General features: G+C 59.5%; 1 protein-coding gene and 1 long non-coding RNA gene across 2 annotated transcripts; one reads left to right on the top strand and one right to left on the bottom strand.

Moving 5' to 3' along the window:
- Nucleotides 1-1,239: 1,239 nt before the first annotated feature.
- LOC106148483 lies at nucleotides 1,240-4,678 on the top strand. The gene is made up of 3 exons (XR_001233974.1): nucleotides 1,240-1,391; nucleotides 2,060-2,224; nucleotides 4,335-4,678. It is a non-coding gene; the product is annotated as an uncharacterized LOC106148483 (long non-coding RNA).
- Mylk2 (myosin light chain kinase 2) lies at nucleotides 2,734-15,962 on the bottom strand. Its single transcript, XM_005384893.2, has 13 exons — nucleotides 15,856-15,962; nucleotides 15,666-15,761; nucleotides 14,765-15,185; nucleotides 13,638-13,939; nucleotides 12,093-12,198; nucleotides 11,414-11,507; nucleotides 9,237-9,346; nucleotides 9,018-9,159; nucleotides 5,956-6,026; nucleotides 5,735-5,863; nucleotides 5,022-5,174; nucleotides 4,685-4,817; nucleotides 2,734-3,656 (listed from the first exon to the last, which is right to left on the bottom strand). Exons 2-13 carry the CDS (start codon nucleotides 15,712-15,714, stop codon nucleotides 3,576-3,578), a joined length of 1,791 nt encoding a protein of 596 aa, XP_005384950.1. The 5' UTR covers nucleotides 15,715-15,761; nucleotides 15,856-15,962; the 3' UTR covers nucleotides 2,734-3,575.
- Between the last annotated feature and the right edge of the window lie 24 nt (nucleotides 15,963-15,986).

Here is a 15,986-nt window from a genome sequence, read left to right on the forward strand (position 1 = left end):
GAATCGGGACCCAGGAAGCCCCAGGTTCGGTGCTGGTGCCCCATGGCTCCTCCCCACTAGAGTGAGGGCAGGAAGGAGGATGGGCAGAGCAGGTGCACGGGCATCCGCCCAGCTCAGCCCTTGGGCAGGTGGGCACATCCCTGGGACAGCCCCAGCTGCTTCCCACCCTTGGGGTGGCCCCGTCACTGGCAGAATCTTTTCCCACCACTGCCTTGTTGGGCCCAAGGTGGCCGGTGGAATTTGAGGCCACTAGACCCAGACAGGAAAAGGCAACGTCACCAGCCCTGGTGTAATCCAAACCAGATGTGGCCCCAGTGGCTTCCAGACCCTTGGGGGTGGTCACTGTGGGCCTGGCCAGGGCCCAGAGGCAGGAAACGGTCTTGGAGGAGAGCTTGCTGGGCCGGGCCCAGCTGGGAGGAGCTATCCCACCAAGGCTGTTAACCCTTCTTAGTCCACAGGGCCAGGCCAGGGAGGCACAGCCACCTTGCAGGGAGGACCCAGCAGGGGCCCTAGGATGGACACACAGAAGGGGCCCATGCCCTGCAAACTAGACAAGGGGTAGGGAAGCACATAGCCTTGACCCTGGGCCTTGCTTCATCCCAAATCAGCCACGGGCTCCGTCTCTCCACCAGGACAGCCCTAGGAGGAACAGTCTTTCTCCCTGCAGCTGCCCAGGATGGAGCTCTGGTTGCAAAAGGGCCAGACCCACGCCCGCAGAGAGGCAGAGCCAGCCCTGCCCGGGCCCCAGCTATGTTGCCCCCAGTGAGAGCCAAATCTCACTGAAATCCATATTTCCACCCATAGTTTCAGACCTACATCCTCTGCTTCCAGGACAGAGGAGGCCCAAAGTAGGTTCCTGATTCATCAATAAGAGCCAAGAGATCTCCTGCAGGGAGATGGGGCCTGGGAAACCATTACCCCTGTTCATGGTTCTCAGTGTGTGCTTTTTGCCCAGGACATGGTGACCTTTTCTGTGTGGCCTTGGGCAAGTCACTTTCCATCTGAATCTGTCTCCTCACCTGTGACACATGGTGAATGACACCCTGTCCCATCTCTCAACTGTTACAGTGTGGCAGAGGAGAGAAGGGCGGAAGTTATCACTTTCATATGTAGAGACGGAAACTGAGGTTTGTACTAGGAGTCCAGAGTCCTGGGTTCTAGTCCCAGTTGCTGCAGTGTTTGATAAGAGGCCTTCCCTGTTTTTGGCCTCGATTTCCCCAGCTAGATTCAGGCTTTGGATGTCTGCTCTGGCGGATCTCATTTCCTCCCCTCCCCCACACGGTGACTCACCCCTCATCATCGCGCTGTGTGGCCAAGGCTCAGCCTGGGTGGGGGCCAGGGAGGCCGAGAGAGCTGCTCAGAGGAAACCACAGGCCTGACCCAGCTGGCAGGTACAGGCGGCGGGCGGGTGGTTGGAGATCAGGGCTTTGGGGGCCCTGCCCACAAACATACCAACCCCAAGAGCACAAGCCAGGATTTCGGGCTTCCAAGCTCCTGACTGCCAGAGCTGGGCTCAGGCCCCCACTCCCAACCCTAAGTGCCACCTGCCTCGATCGGGACCCTGTACCTGCCTACGGAGGCAGGGCAGGACAGGGTGAGGATGGGAGAGTGACGGAAGGGGTGGCCAGGGGCTCTAGCCTGGGCTCATCAGGGCTTCTCAGGAGGCAGACAGTTCTGTGATTAGGAGTAGGGGCTCTGAGCCTGGTCTCCACCGCTAACCCACTGTGTGATCCTGAGCCAGAGACTAAGTGTCCCTGAGGCTGGGGTGCCTGTCTGAGAAATGCTCACAACTCTCCATCCTGGCCATTTCAAGCCCACAAGGTGACCAGGTACCCAGGGCTCCCAGCATGCTAACTGTTGTCTCCACCACTCCTGCAAGAACCCCAGTCAGCCCTTCCGGCTCCGCTGTCCTCACAGCCAGCCAGGCTCCACTGTACCAGGGTTCTGCCAGCCCAGAGAGGGAGCCCCTGCCCTGCGAGGCTGGCTGAGTGGGGCAGGTTTCAGCCAGAGAGGGAGCAGCAGAGAACAGCTCTGTCCCCCTCCTTGTGGCCCCCTGCAGACCCTGCCTCCTGCTCCCACTCCATGCTCTGGTGAGAAGCAGGGCAACTGGGCAGAGCCTCGCTCTGGGAAACACAGGGCTCTTTCCAGCCGGGCCCCTGGCTTGCTGAGACATCTTCAAGCTCCTCCCATCTCTGAACCTCAGTTTCCTCTTCTGATGAACAGGGTAAGAAAACTGGTGCTCCCCAGAACCTCCCAGCGCTCAGCACAGCCCCCGGTGCTTTGCCTCTGAAGGACTGTGGCGCCCATCAGCCACCTTAGTTCCACCCTGCCTCACTACCTCAGCTTCCCTCGTGAAGTGGAAATAACAATACCTCATAATCTGTCTGTGAGGAGGGACGAGCTTATATCTTGGGTAAATCCTTAGCTAGAGCCTGGCCAACGGTCAGTACCCCATACATACTGTGACTTCCTTAACAGGTGAGGAAACTGAGGCACAAATCAGGGAAGCCGTTTGCCTAGAGCAGTGATGGCGAACTTTTTTGAGCTTTCAATGACACAAACAGCCCACTGCAGCATGCGCACCATAGGTTCACCCAGACTGTGCACGGGGCAGCCCACCCTGAGCCACAGTGCACACAGACAGAGGCACTAAGGTGCCCAGCACACGGCAAGTGCTCAGTGAGCTGCAGCTGCCTGTGAGCGCACACAGGGGCTCGCACAGAGAGCAGGAGGCCACGGCCGACCTGTACATTTATTTACAGGGCACAAGCTGACAGCAGGCTGGGGGCTGCCCAGGGACTTTCACACACCTCCTGGCCTGCTGACCCAGTCATCTAGGCTGAGGATGGGCCCAGAGAGGCGGGATGGACCCAGAGGGTGGGTCGGGCAGGCTCCACCCACAGGCAGGCTCGGGGGTGGTCTCCGCATCCCCCAGGCCTCTTGTCCCCCCTCCACCGGGCCCAGGCTGGGCGCCCTCTCTTTCCCACAGTTCCTGTGTGTTGGTGGTCACAAAGAAGGTGGGCGGGGGCGGGCCGGCCCAGATGGTGCCTTATCTGTTGGGAGTGGAGGCGGCGGGGCACAGAGGTCCTTGTTCACAAAGCCTGCTCTGTCTCCCCGGGCAGCTGGGCTGTCTTTCTGACCCGCCAGAAGCCTCCCATCCACAACCTCGGAAGCCCCACGTGTAGGACCCCCAGCTACTGCACCCCAGGCAGGAGCAAGTCCAGGCCGAGGATACCCCAGGTGGGACAGGGCCACCAGGGCAGCACACAAATGCGGAGCTAGGGAGAAGGCTGGGGAGCGGCTTCAAGGCCCCCGGAGGCTAGGGTGCGGCCGCCGGGCCTGAGCCCTGTCTGGGGAGGCATTAGTTAGCAGGATGGATCCAGGCCACACTCCAGGCGAGGCAGCTGGCGTTGAGGAAGCGTCACTGAGTGGGGGCATGGGGAGCCCCGAGCCTCCGGGCCTGACGCAGCCTTGTCTTGGCCAGCCCGTCCCAGGGACCTGGCCTGCCTGCTCTGGCCTCTGGGCTGTGTGGCCTCAGCCCGGCCACTCTGCGGCTGCGTCCAGGCCTCAGAGCCTCAGACCCCCAGAGCCATCAGGGACCCTGAGCTGGTGATCTTCTTGAAGCGGTTGGCAGCACTGACAGCAATGAAGTTTTTCTAGGGGAGGAGAAGAAGGAATCCTCTTTAGCACTGGCACAGGGGAGAAAGTGTAGGACAGCTGGATGTCCTCAATGTCCCCTTCAGGCTATCAGAGGACAGGGCTGCGCTACCCAAACTGGCCACAGGGGGCGCCACAACACCTCGTGGTCTGGGAATCCTTCCATTCACCAGGCGAATCAGAATCAGCTCGAGTGGAAAGCTCACCTCTCACGTGGGGGACAAGTCCCTCCCCACCCCGCCGCTTGCTCCTCTCTGCCCACATTCCTGCCCGTTGCTCACTCCACCCCAGCCATCCTGGCCTCCTACACGCCCCTCAAACTGGCCAGTGGGGCTCTGCCACAGGGCCTTGGCACTGCGGCTCCCTTTGCCTGGAATACCCTTTCCGCACATTGCCTGGCTCACCCCGCCCTCTGGGTCTCTGCTCACACGCACCTCTCAGCCACCTCTCCCCCACTCCCCGCTCTGCGCTCTGGTGAGAAGCAGGGCAGCTCCCGGGCAGAGCCTCCCTCTGAGAGACAGAGCTCTTTCCAGCCCATCCCACGGCTTGCTGAGCAGCCTTCAAGCTCCTCCCACTTCTGAGACTCAGTTTCCTCTTCTGTTGAGCCAGGATAGGAAACAGGCTCCCAGCCTCTCCCCTGGCACACTCCTGGGTGACCCGTTTTTTTTCTTTTCTAGAGCCCTGCCTTAACGCTTCCAGGAACTCTCCAATCCTGCCAGGGTGAGGGCAGACACTGGGATCCTGTCTCCATTATCCACTGGTGTGTCCTACTGCCTAGATATAGTAGCTGCTCAATAAATATTTGAAAAATGAAGGAAGGGAGCCTGTGATGGGAACAGAGATATTTCTCCAAGCTCCAGCCCCAGCCCCAGGTGGGTGTTCCTGCCCGGAATGGTGGGGCGGGTGGAAGGAGCCCGGCCAGGGCAGACAGAGAAAAGCCAGTGTTGTTTTCCAGACAGGGCCAGGCCTGAGCAATAGGACCCCTGGTTCTGCCCACAGCCCAGCCCTCCCGCCTGGCCAGCAGTACCTTCCAGCGCCTCTTCATGAGGTATTTCTTAAGCAGGATCTGGGACTTGAGGCGGCGGTTGCAGCGCTTGGCCTTCTCCGCCAGGTTGTTTAGCCAGGGGTGGGCCAGGCACTGGGCAGCGCTCATTCGGGCCCTGTGGAGAAGAGCAGCACATCGATTAAGGGAGGTGCCCAGCCGGCAGCCTGCAGGCCTGGTTCCCGTGCTGTGGGCACGTGTGCGAGGAGCTGACACACACAATGAGCCTGCGCACACTGTGAGCTTGCCCGCGCACACGCACACTCATGCACAGGCACAGTGAGCTTGCACACACAGAATCCAGGGCCTAGGTGAGCCTCACCCCTGGTCCTTGACGATGAGGTTGGAGACGAAGTCTTTGGCTTCATCTGACACGGCCTCAAAGGTCTCCTCATCAAAGTACCAGTTGGAAGACAGGACATTGTTTAGGGTCTCAGTGTCATCATCTCCCAGGAAGGGGGAGAGGCCGCTCAGCCTGGAGGGAGGGGGCAGTGGGCAGGGAGATGAGACCAGACATGCTGAGTTGGAGGGGCGGGGGGCAGAGCCTAGGAGGCAGCACCATATGCTAGAAAGACCCCCAGCTACCCGAGTGGGACAGACCTGGGTTTGAATCTGGCTGGGTGACTTTGGGCAAGTCACTTCCCCTCTCTGAGCCTCACTCTTCTCATCTGTAAAATGGGCATAATCACCCCAGCTTCCCAGGGTTATGGTGAAGATGAGAAATGATGAGTGCAAGGCATGTGGCAAAGGCACAGAAATTGCCCGCTGCCCCTCTGCTCCCACCCTGGTTCACCCCAAATCTGCTGTTCAGAGCCTTGAGCTGAGATGCTATGCCTTCAGGGTGTCTTAGTTTTTCCATCTATAAAATGGGTACAGAGCCTCCTTCCCTGGTTGTCCCTAGTACTCCCAACCCTCAGCACATCCGGGGGGATGAGGGAGGTAGGGCCACCTCACCAGACCCCAAGGCCTGTCTTGATCTCCACTGCCTACGCTGTGCCCCAACCGACCCCAGAAACACCTTCCCCTGGGGCTCACAGCATGTAGGTGATGACCCCCAGACTCCACATGTCGGTCTTATCGGAGATCTGGTCGTAATTCACCACCTCAGGGGACAGGAACTCCGGGGTCCCAAAATTCACCTTCAGCTTCTCGTTGGGGTTATACCTGGGGTGACATCAAGAGCTCAGTGCCCCCAGAATACTCCTGGCACCCTCTCCCCTCCCCAAGCCCTGCCCTCCCCACCCACCAGGTGGTACCTCCGCGCCAGGCCAAAGTCAATGATCTTCACCAGGTGTCCCGTGGTGTTGACACACAGGATGTTCTCGGGCTGAGGAGACAGGTGTGGCCCGGGTTGGCCTCTGACCCAGCTCACCCTGCCAGGTCCGCTCCAGACCCTGGCTCCCGAGGCAGAGGCCCAGGGTGACAGGTCCATCAGGCCGGCCTGCTCCCTGTTCTGCAGGGACAGCACGGCCCCAACACATGAGGACAGGGCGCAAATCTCAGGACCATGTGGCAGGCCCAGGGGATTTCCCTCTGTTCAAGGCTGTGCAAGAACAAAGCCTAGAAACTGGGCTGGGGACACTGAAGCCTGCAGAAGAGAGGTGTGCAGGGGAGGCCAGGGCGTAAAGTGCTGCTGAAAACATTGCTCAGCGCTGCCAGAGGAAGCCCTTGAAGCCAAGCCACACTGCTCCCGGCACACTCAGGGACCCTGACTGACCCTGGGCTCTGGTCACCTAATTTCTTTTTCTTTTTTCTTTTTTTTTGAGATGGGGTCTTACAGAGTTGCCAGGGCTCCAGCAATTCTCCTGCCTCAGCCTCCTGAGCCTGTAGGTATACACCGTCACTGAATGTCAACAGCGTGCTCACCCATACTCCCAACAATCCTGTAAGGCGGATTCTGTTACCTTGAGATAAAACTCAAGGTGTGCTGAGATCCAGCTCCCACTCACCCAGGACTGTGGGCTCCACACTGCTGCCAACCAACTGAGTCCCTTGGTGCCCTCTACAGGGTACAGTGTGGTGCACACAATATCCTGGGCACGCTTCCAGGGCAGGGCCCACTGCTTCGCCTCCGTGGGCCCCACCTTCATGCTAACAAAACACCCACTAGGTGCTCAACCAGGGCTCAGCGGGAAGCTGCACCCATGCACAGGTGAGCGTGCAAACGAAGTCATCTAGGCCCCATGTCCCGTGCTAGAACACAAGCACACAGGCCTGACCCCAGTAGGAGAGGGCAAATCTTACAGCTAGCAACAGCTCAAAGGCAGGGATTTCACACCAAGCCAGCACCTCCGGGAGACGGATGCCCTGGGTGCACAGGCCACACACCGTAGAGTGACATAGGACAGGGTTCCCTAGGTCCCCTGGGTCCCATGGGTCCCCTGGTCCCAGGTCTTGGCCACCCTGACCCCCCCCCCCATGCGCCATTCTGCTCTGTCTGTGCTCTGCGGCTGCCCAAGGCCTTTCAGGGCTGCCAGAGTCACTCAGCGGCACACAAGTGACCCGCGGCTCGTGTCCCACTGAACAAGAAAATGAAAGAAAGGTCCTGGGGTGGGGACAATTGAGAGACAGAGCCACCCAAAGCTCCTTGGGGAGAGCCTCAGTCCACACACAGGGTCCTCGGGGCCCTGCAGCCCAGGCACTGGGGAGTGACCTTCAGGCTGGGCACACCCAGCTTTCGTGACTATAAAGCACATTTGTGGTGGCAACCTCACAACTCTCCTGAAAAACACATTTAGGATGCAGAGGCTGAAGGCGGACGTCTGCCTGGGGCACTGCACGTTAATCAGGGACCCTGCTCCAGCCCTGAGCAACTGGCTCTCACAGGGAACAGCAGCCTCCCAAGTCCCCAAGCTGCCCTAGCTCAGGGCCAGGGTTGCTTCTCCCCAGGGACTCAGGGGTCCCTGCCCGCTTCTCTAAGGTACCGGCAAGTCACACTGGCAATCCCACAGCCTCAACCCCCCTGTTTCCCACCTGGCCTTGCTGAAAGCCCTCTCTTCCCCCTGCTGTGAGGGTCGTGCCGTACGCTGAGGCCATGCCGCCCTCTGCAGAGAGGCTCGCACACCTGCCAGAGCAGCACTGACACCAAACCAGCTGGGGCAGTGCCAAACGCAGCCGCAGCATCCCCTGCCCCATGCCAGACCCCGACACGCTGGCCCTGCACCCCTCCACTGCTGCCTGTGAGTCCCCTCCCTCTCACGGACATTTTCATGAACACTCTGGATGGTTTGTAACACTATTTACGCTATTACGTTATGAACGCCTGCTTCTCTGACAATGTACAGGCTTCCTGGGTTAGGGACCGTGTCCTCCTAATCCCTATGGTAAAGCCTATGCTAAAGCCAGGTGTATGGTGCACATCTGTAAGCCCAGCACCTGGAAGGCTGAGGCGGGAGGATTGTAAATTTGAGTCAAGCCTGGAAAACTTAGCAACTTAATGAGACCCTGTCTCAAAATAAAAAATAAATAAATAAAATAAAAAATAAAAGGACTGTGTGAATATCCTGGGTTCAACCCCAAGTACAAACCAGTACACATATATGCTGTGCGAGGGCTGCCTTGCTTGTTACTGGGTGTTGCCTTCCAGCCCGTGTTTGTCAAGTGAATGAATGAAAGCACCACCCAGCTCGTGAACGGTGCTAACATAGCACGTCCTCCCCCAGCGCTTACTCCCATAAGGACAGTGCACACACGGCATCACGCTGCCCTCCCTACTCCATGCCCGGGGCAGCCCCTGGGCTCTGGGCAGCCATGCCCCACAGCAGAAGCTGATGTGGTGCACAAATCCTGCTTGCTCCCTCTGAGCAGCTGCGTGCGTGGTGCTGAGCTGGCCAAAGGGATGTAAATGCTCCTTCGCTAAGCACCACTGTCACTCCAGGTGCAGCACAGCTGGTACGCTCGCAGGGAGGATTTTTACTTCTTTGGGTTGTCCTTTGAACTCCACCGCTCAGCACGCTGCCTGGCATCCAGCAGGCGCTCAACGGCATTTGTTGGCTTTGAATACACGAACAAACACTAGAAGTCTCTATCACAGCCCAGTGCTGAGGCAGGCGACATTCCTGCTTGGATGCGCGGACACGGAACTCGGGGCTCCCGGGACAGTAGCAGACCCTCACAAATTCTTAGTACTGGGCTGGGAGCAACGTGAGCACTGGGACCTGGGACCGTGTCCGCCCGCCCCATCTGTCCCTCTCTGCTCTGGGCAATAATTACTCGGTAAACCCTTTGGGGCTACGACTGGAAGGAGGATGGAGAGGAAGGATGGAAGGGGAGCGAGGCCGTGCCCACACCGACCCCGCTGCAGGCGGAGGCCCAGTACCTTCAGGTCCAAGTGCAGGACCCTCATCTTGTGCATGAAGAGGATCCCGTCGCAGATCTGCCTGACGAACACCATGGTGTCCACCTCGGTCAGGTGGTAGTCCTCATCCACAATCCTCTCGAAGAGCTCCCCGCCCTCGATGCTGTGTGCACAGAGCCCTCTGCAGGCCGCGCTGGGCTGAGGGCGCCCGCCCCACCCCCACCCACAGCCAGCACTCACTACTCCATGAACAGGACAATCTCGTTCAAGGTCTCGATGGCTGCGTAGAGCTGGATCAGGTTGCGGTGGTTGAGCTGGTTCATAACCTCAATCTCCAGCATCACCATTTCCTGAGAGCGAGGGAAGCCAGAGGACCGGGCCTTCATCACCATTCCACACCCCTGGCCAGACCCGCGGGGCTGCTGACCACTGCCCTCCTCACCCTGGGAGTGCCCTGGCCCCCTCTCCCATCAAGCCCCTGGCTTTTGGTTCCAAGACACCCCTGGGCTCTGAGCGCGCCCTCCCGCTCCAGACCCCCCAGAGCAGCTCCACTGTTCCCCTGGAGGGCTGAGGAATTGTGAGTCCATTGTGCCCCCGATTAAGCCCTGATAGTCCACAGTGGCCTTGTCTCTGGCTGCCCATCGCTGAAAGGATGCCAGGCTTCACCCGGGCAGGCAGGACCAGGAGTCAGGAGCTGGCAAGGGTCCCCCTTCTCTCCCTTCTTTGTGCCCCACTTTCAACCCATCAGGAAGCACTGTAGCAAAGTCCACCTTCAAAGCCAGTTAGAAGCCCAGTCCCTTCCCTCCTCCACCACTGCCCTCCTAGTCTAAGCCACCTTTCAGACTTAACATTTTATCCTTATTATGACACTATAAGAGGCTGGGTAATTTGCTCAACCTTTTCTTTTATTCCGGTATCAGGAATCGAACTCACGACCTTGCACTTGCCAGGCAGGCGCTGTGCCGCTGAGCTAAATCCCCAGCCCCTAAGCCACCTTTCAGCAAGTGTCACCCAGCTGTCACACTGCTGTGCCGGGAGTGGTGGCAGGAGACTTACACCAAGAAAACTGTCAAATGCTCCAAATCAGGCCTCCGCCTCCCGCTCCTGCCTGCTCGACAGGGCTGCTAGCTAAGCACTGGCCATCGTGAGGCTCTGATGGCTTCTCTCCCCTCCCTCCAGGCCTCCCCTCCCACTTCCTCAGGGAGGTCTCGTCTGAAAGAACTCCACTGGCCCCACGCCCCCCCGTCTCTCACCTGGTTTTGTTTTTCTTCCTAGCCCTTCTCAGTAGCTAACACCTGGCTTTTTGCTTTTAGGTTTTAGTTACCTGTCCTTGTACCGTAGCCTGTCAGCCACAGGGAGACAGGGACATTTTTAGTTCCCTGATGTTTCCGCGGCCCCTGGCCCAGAGAATAGCTTAGAAAAATCACCCAGTCATCAGTTAGCGACAGGAGCTCCCCCTAGTCCACACAGCACAGGGGCCATGAGCTTCTGTGCCCTGCTGGCACTGGGGCAGAGAGGCCTGGGAGCAGCGGTCAGTAACCGGGTCCAGGCCCGGCAGGTGGCAGGGGTGGAGAAGAGCGCAGCCACACAGGAAGCACCAGTCCTGCTGCCGCTCTTAGAGCCACAGAGGGGGGCCGGGCTGTGGCTCCTGAAGCTGCTTCTCCGCTCCGGCTGGCCCTGAGCCTTTGCGCACTCAGCTGCCTCTGCCTGCGAGGCCCACAAGCCCACTTCTCAGCGCCCCTGCTGTGTCTGTCCCTGGGGCCTTCCCTCCCACAGCCTTCTTTTCTCTTCCAGGGCAGTGCTCCACCCCTGAGCTGTGCCCCATCCTCCCTTCCCTTCCTCCTGAAACTCTCCCTGCCTCTCGCAGAGCATCTCTACATTCTGCAGCCCTTCCCTCAGGAGGAGCTGGTCTGGGAATCTTCCCTGAGCCCCAGCAGAGGCAGGAGCTTGCCCTAGCCCTCACCCATACCCCTCTTCCTGAGTTTCAGCTCTGACCACATTGGCACCGATGGGCCCACCTCCCCACATGGCACCCTCACTTCTCAGAGCCTGTCTGCGTTTGGTCATCCGTTCCGGGACGAACGGCTCCTGGCCTCTGAGCTGGGCCAGGCACCGCCGCCATGGTGTCGGCCCCCTGACAGCGGGGACCGCAGCCCGCTCTCTGTAGTGCTGCTGACTGAATCTGGGCCTGCAGGGATCGGTGCCCCGCGACGCTCATGAACTGCGGTGTCTGGATTGCGGGTGGGGTGTCCAGGCCCTGCAGCAGGCCGCGTGTCTGTCCACCTGTCACTCTGTGTGACATCACCAGTGCAACCCGTTTCCAACACCAGGCTCTGGGCCCAGTGGTGCGGGTGGAGAAAGGTGAGAGGTGCCCACTCCAAGGTCCCCGCCTCCGGGGCCAGGCGTCCCCCTGCTACCTTGTCTTTGGGGGTCTGTTTCTTGATGACTTTGGCTGCCAGCCTGAGGCCTGTGGCTTTCTCCGTGCAGGTACAGACTGCTCCAAACTTGCCCCTGGAGAGAGAAGTAGCTGGGCACAAGGAGGTTCAGAAGGGCAGAGGGGGCATGCGGATCCCACGCGCTGTTCCTGCCTCACCCCGGCCCTGATGTCTCCTCTGGGAGGTGGGAGCACGCACCTCAGCCAGCCCGGACTCAGCCCCAAAGCCGGGAGCCGGCCTGCCAGGGCAGTGGCTCTGTGGATCAGGCAAAGCATGTGCTCAGACAGGCCAGGCTGCCGGGGAGGACAGCCCTCGGATTCGCCCTTACAGGCCTAGGGTGGGCCGAGCTGGGCCCTGGAGTCGCCCTCAGCCAGCAGGGAGGGAGCAGTCTATTAGAGGTACCAGCTGGAGCCAGGGCTGTCTACAGAGCAGGAATCACCCTGAGGGGTCCCTGGGGTCTGGGACCAGAGACAGACAGGAGACACTGTCTGCTTTGGGAGCACTGAGTGACCTGTGCCCCACAGCGACAGTGCGCAGGAGCACATGACAGCTGGTGCACGACCTGTGGAAAGCGGCCGTGTCCTCGTCCAGGCCTGGTGCGTCCCACCCATAGGGCGGGGTGCTGTGCTGCCCCGAGTCCCCCCAGGGGTGGGGATCTCACCCTCCCAGCGCCTCCTTGGAGTTCAAGCTGAATTCGCTGTTGATGTTTCCGGGCCGCAGCTCCACGACGCGGTGCGGGAAGGGGGCGGGCGGAGGGGGGCAGTCGTCTGCAGAGCAGAGCAGAGTCGCCGGTCAGCATCCGGTCAGTGTCGCCGGTCAGTGTCCAGGCTGCTGAGGATTCCCCTGCCTGCTTGCCCCCGCCCTCCGGGGAAGTTCAGTTCACCAAATGGTACCTCGGGACACCTGGCTGCAGGAGAGGTGCTGAGGGACCCAGTTTCCGAATTGAGTTCTGCCCGCCCCCCAAGACGACCTTGGAGGCCTCTGCCCCTCTCAGGGGGACCTGGCTTCCAGCAGAACAATGAGGTCACTGATTGGACTTCTTAGACACTCCCCATTATAAATGCGAGGATTCCATCCCATATTATCTTTGTTTCCATTAAAGAAACCATCAGACTAACCAACACAAACCGCACCCATGGAACTAATCTCGGAGCGGGTGGTGAGACCCACCCACCCCTACGTCCCGGCCACGGAGGAACCATCTGTGGGGTGAGGTCGTCACCTAGCGGCAGTTTGGGGAACAGCGAGCCCTGAAGGCCAACAGGCTGAGTCATCGGGAATGGAAACCTCTGTATAAATAGCCAGAGGCCACAGGGAAGCCGGACTGGTGATAAATCAGACGGCCCTTGGAGGAGGTTCAGGGCCCGTCACGCCAGGATGTGATCTCAGGGCGGGGCGGAGGTCTCTGCCGCTGCTGGGGGCAGGAGGCAGGGCCCCTGGCTGCCTCCCAGCCGCCAGGTCCTCCCACCCAGTCTGGGTGGCACTGTGCCGCTCACCAGGCCAGGCCAGGCCAGCTGGTAGGTCTCCCAGAGCACCTCGGCCTGGAGGGGGTGTCAGGACACTCCGGGCTCTTCTGACCCCGTCTCACCCCCACCCCCAGCCCTCACCCTCTTTCACCGCTCCCCCAGCGCCCTCATGCTCGGTGCTCTGCCACGCACCGAATGAGCCCCAGTGGCCCCACGGGGGCCTTGTCTGAGCAACCATCGGGGCCGCTCTGCTGTCTGCCCCATCTCTCATGACCGGCTGCCTTGGTCACTGACCGCACACGGACACCTTGCTCCTCAGCTCGTGAACCCTCTGTAGCTCCCATGACCCACTCTCCCAGGCTATAGTTTAAGCCTCTGAGCCTTTTGCATTTGAGGCTTGTTACAGATTGACCCCCAGTTCCACTGCCCAGTCAGTTGGTGTTGCTTCAGTATTCTGCCTGATTTTGGTTGGTTGGTTGAACCTTATTTTAACAACAACAAAAAAAAGGAATCAAAAGTGACTGTGGGGCCAGTCCATCTTCACTGTGTGTTTTGGAGCACTTAATTTCCCTTTTTCCACTTCCAGCAAAAGGAAATACTTCCTGGCGCAAGTGAAGTTAGACAAGTGGCCTGGATGAAGCCTGGCCCGGGGCACATCACCCCCTGAATGGGGACACTTGAGACCGATTGGGCCCCTCCCCCACCCCCGGGGCAGCCCAGCCCCTGCCAGCGCCGCCTACCCAGAATCTGGAAGCAGTCCTCCTCCCTGGCTTCGAGACCGGGACTGAGGGCCTGCCCCACCTCCGCGCTCTCCGAGGGCACAGCCTGGAACTCGATCCCCCTCGAGGTGTCCCCTTGCACCTTATCCTGGCCGGGCTGGCCTGGGGCTTTCTCTCCAGCTTCCTCCCGGCTCCCTGCCACGATGTTCTTCTCTCCTGCGTTGGCTAGCCCAGGATCTGGGGGGCCAGGAGTGACGGGTACCCCTTCAAAGATGAGCTCTGAGGCCTCGCTGAGGGGCTCTGTGACCAGCAGCTTCTCAGAGCTGGAAGGTAAGAAGTGAGGTGAGGCCTCCGCAGCCACCAACCCCAGGCCTTCCGCAGGGCTTGGTGCTTCTGGACCTCCTCTGCAACCTGCAGGGGTCCTACTCTGCCCAGAGCCCCCCGATTGACTCTGTGCAAGATCCAGGGATGGCGGCACTCTTTACAGTGACTATCGGCACACTCACAGATCATTAATGACAGTAAGATGGTTGATATGGTTCATCAACATGCAGTTGCCATGAGGAAATTACATAACTCAATTCATAAAAAGTTGGGATGTAATTGATACTAATACAGAATTATTAAATTGATACGATGTTATTACAGCTTATAATCTGTCATTAAGACCTCATTAGCATTGGGTGTGCATATCTGATTGCATCATAAGACTAGTGCTGCTATGGCTATGAAAGTCTTGACAATGATCTATAATCTGTCAGTCATCTTCTCATATTATGGCAATAATTGTATTAAAATCCTTCCCTCCTAACATGTCTGCCCTGCCTCTGGCTAGAGCCAAGCCCACAGAACAAGGGGAACTCTGTGCCCAAATGCCTCCCTGGAGAAGAGAGGAGAAATGCATCTGTGGTGGTCTTTGCAGACATCTCCTGTCTGAGATTCCAGGCCTCTATGAATAGTGTTGGTCAGGTCCTGGGTTCCAAAAGGACAATGTGGCAAAGCCAGTACCTGGGGCAGAGGGGAGCTGAGCATCAGCACTACCTTCCCCAGCACTGAGTGGGAGACCAAAGTGCCCGACAGAGGAACTAAGGGTGTCCCTAGGGAAAGAGAGCCACGAGATTCCGCCCACTCCCACCAGGAGCATTCACCTTGAGAGGATGGCAGGGCAGCTGGGGCTATGCAGAAAGGCGGGAGAGCCCCTCCTGGCCGCAGCTTGGCACTCTGCCGCCTTCCTGCCCACCGTGGGCTCTCCAGGCGCTTGGCTGCCCAAGGGTCCTTGCTCAGCACTGGGCTTCTTGGCACTGGCCTCAGCTGTCTCAGTCGGCTGGGGCAGGGCTGCCGGCTGCCCAGCATTGCCCTCTGCAGGCCCCCCACCCTGGTCAGCCTCTGCCTCAGGGCCCTGGCTGCTGGTTGAGGGCTGAACTGGGACACCATCTCCTTTTTCTGGGGCAGGGGCTTCGGCATCTTTCTTCAGGGTGGATAGGTCAGGATCTTTCTTGGGGTCTGGGGAGCCGGGGTGTTTCTCTGCAGCCGGAGGTCCTTCATCTGTAGCACTATTAGGAGCCTTGTCTACAACGAGGGAGATGTCTGTCAGGCTCCACCCACCTTCCCCCACCCCACCAGCCAGGCTGGACAGAGATCAGCCCTGGGCCCAGGTCTCCACCCAGGCAACAGCTTGCACATGCTGGTGCAAGGGAGCCACTTGGTGGGCCCCTGAGACGGGCTGCCAGGACCTCGGGGTCTCTGTGGGAGGGTCTGGTCCACAGGCTGGGTCTTGCTTCCCTTCCCTCCGCTCTGCCCAGCGTGTCTAGGTGCATTTCCTGCGGCCATCCGCAGAGGCTTCCTATCCTCCCAGTCTCTCCAGGGAGGGCTTCATGCAGGACCTGGACCCAACCCACCCTTACCCGGAGATCGTCCTGATTCCTGAGTTCCCCATGCACCATGCAGAGAAACCGTGGGCACAGAACTCTCTCTGAGGAACCTGCCCAAGCCTGAATTCAAACACCCCTTCCCAAGCTCCTCCCTCCCCCTCCTGCCCTAGCTTAGCACCTGTTGACTTCTGCATTCCCAGCCCGACTGCTCCATTTTCTGTCGCCATGAAGTAGGAGGTGTGCGCTTCTGTTTGTCTAACTCAAGTCTTTCTAGCTGCAGAAAGAAGAAAGGTGTGTTGGGCCCTGGGTTACCTTGTCTGGCTGTGGCAAGAGGAGGCCAGGACAGCTGACTACGGGGAGAGACGTACCTGGAGCAGAGAGGAGCCACCTCTGGCGCTTGTCTCGCAGCGGCTACTCAGGAGCAGTCCCAGGGCGGTTGTAAGGGATTGGGCCGGGTGGGCAGGGGCAGAGGCAGGGGTGCGGGCAACGGAGGCGGGGA

The sequence above is a fragment of the Chinchilla lanigera genome, unplaced genomic scaffold, assembly GCF_000276665.1.
Source record: "Chinchilla lanigera isolate Chin_1 unplaced genomic scaffold, ChiLan1.0 scaffold00021, whole genome shotgun sequence".
In the NCBI taxonomy this organism is placed as follows: domain Eukaryota; kingdom Metazoa; phylum Chordata; class Mammalia; order Rodentia; family Chinchillidae; genus Chinchilla; species Chinchilla lanigera.

Bases quoted from the DNA above. Each gene is read 5' to 3' on its own strand.
- Mylk2 (XM_005384893.2), bottom strand. From the start codon at position 15,714: ATGGCGACAGAAAATGGAGCAGTCGGGCTGGGAATGCAGAAGTCAACA. The intron at 13,940-14,764 runs GTGAATGCTCCT...CTTACCTTCCAG, and splicing joins TGCCCTGCCATCCTCTCAAG to CTCTGAGAAGCTGCTGGTCA. The intron at 11,508-12,092 runs GTGAGATCCCCA...TTCTCTCTCCAG, and splicing joins TCCAAGGAGGCGCTGGGAGG to GGGCAAGTTTGGAGCAGTCT.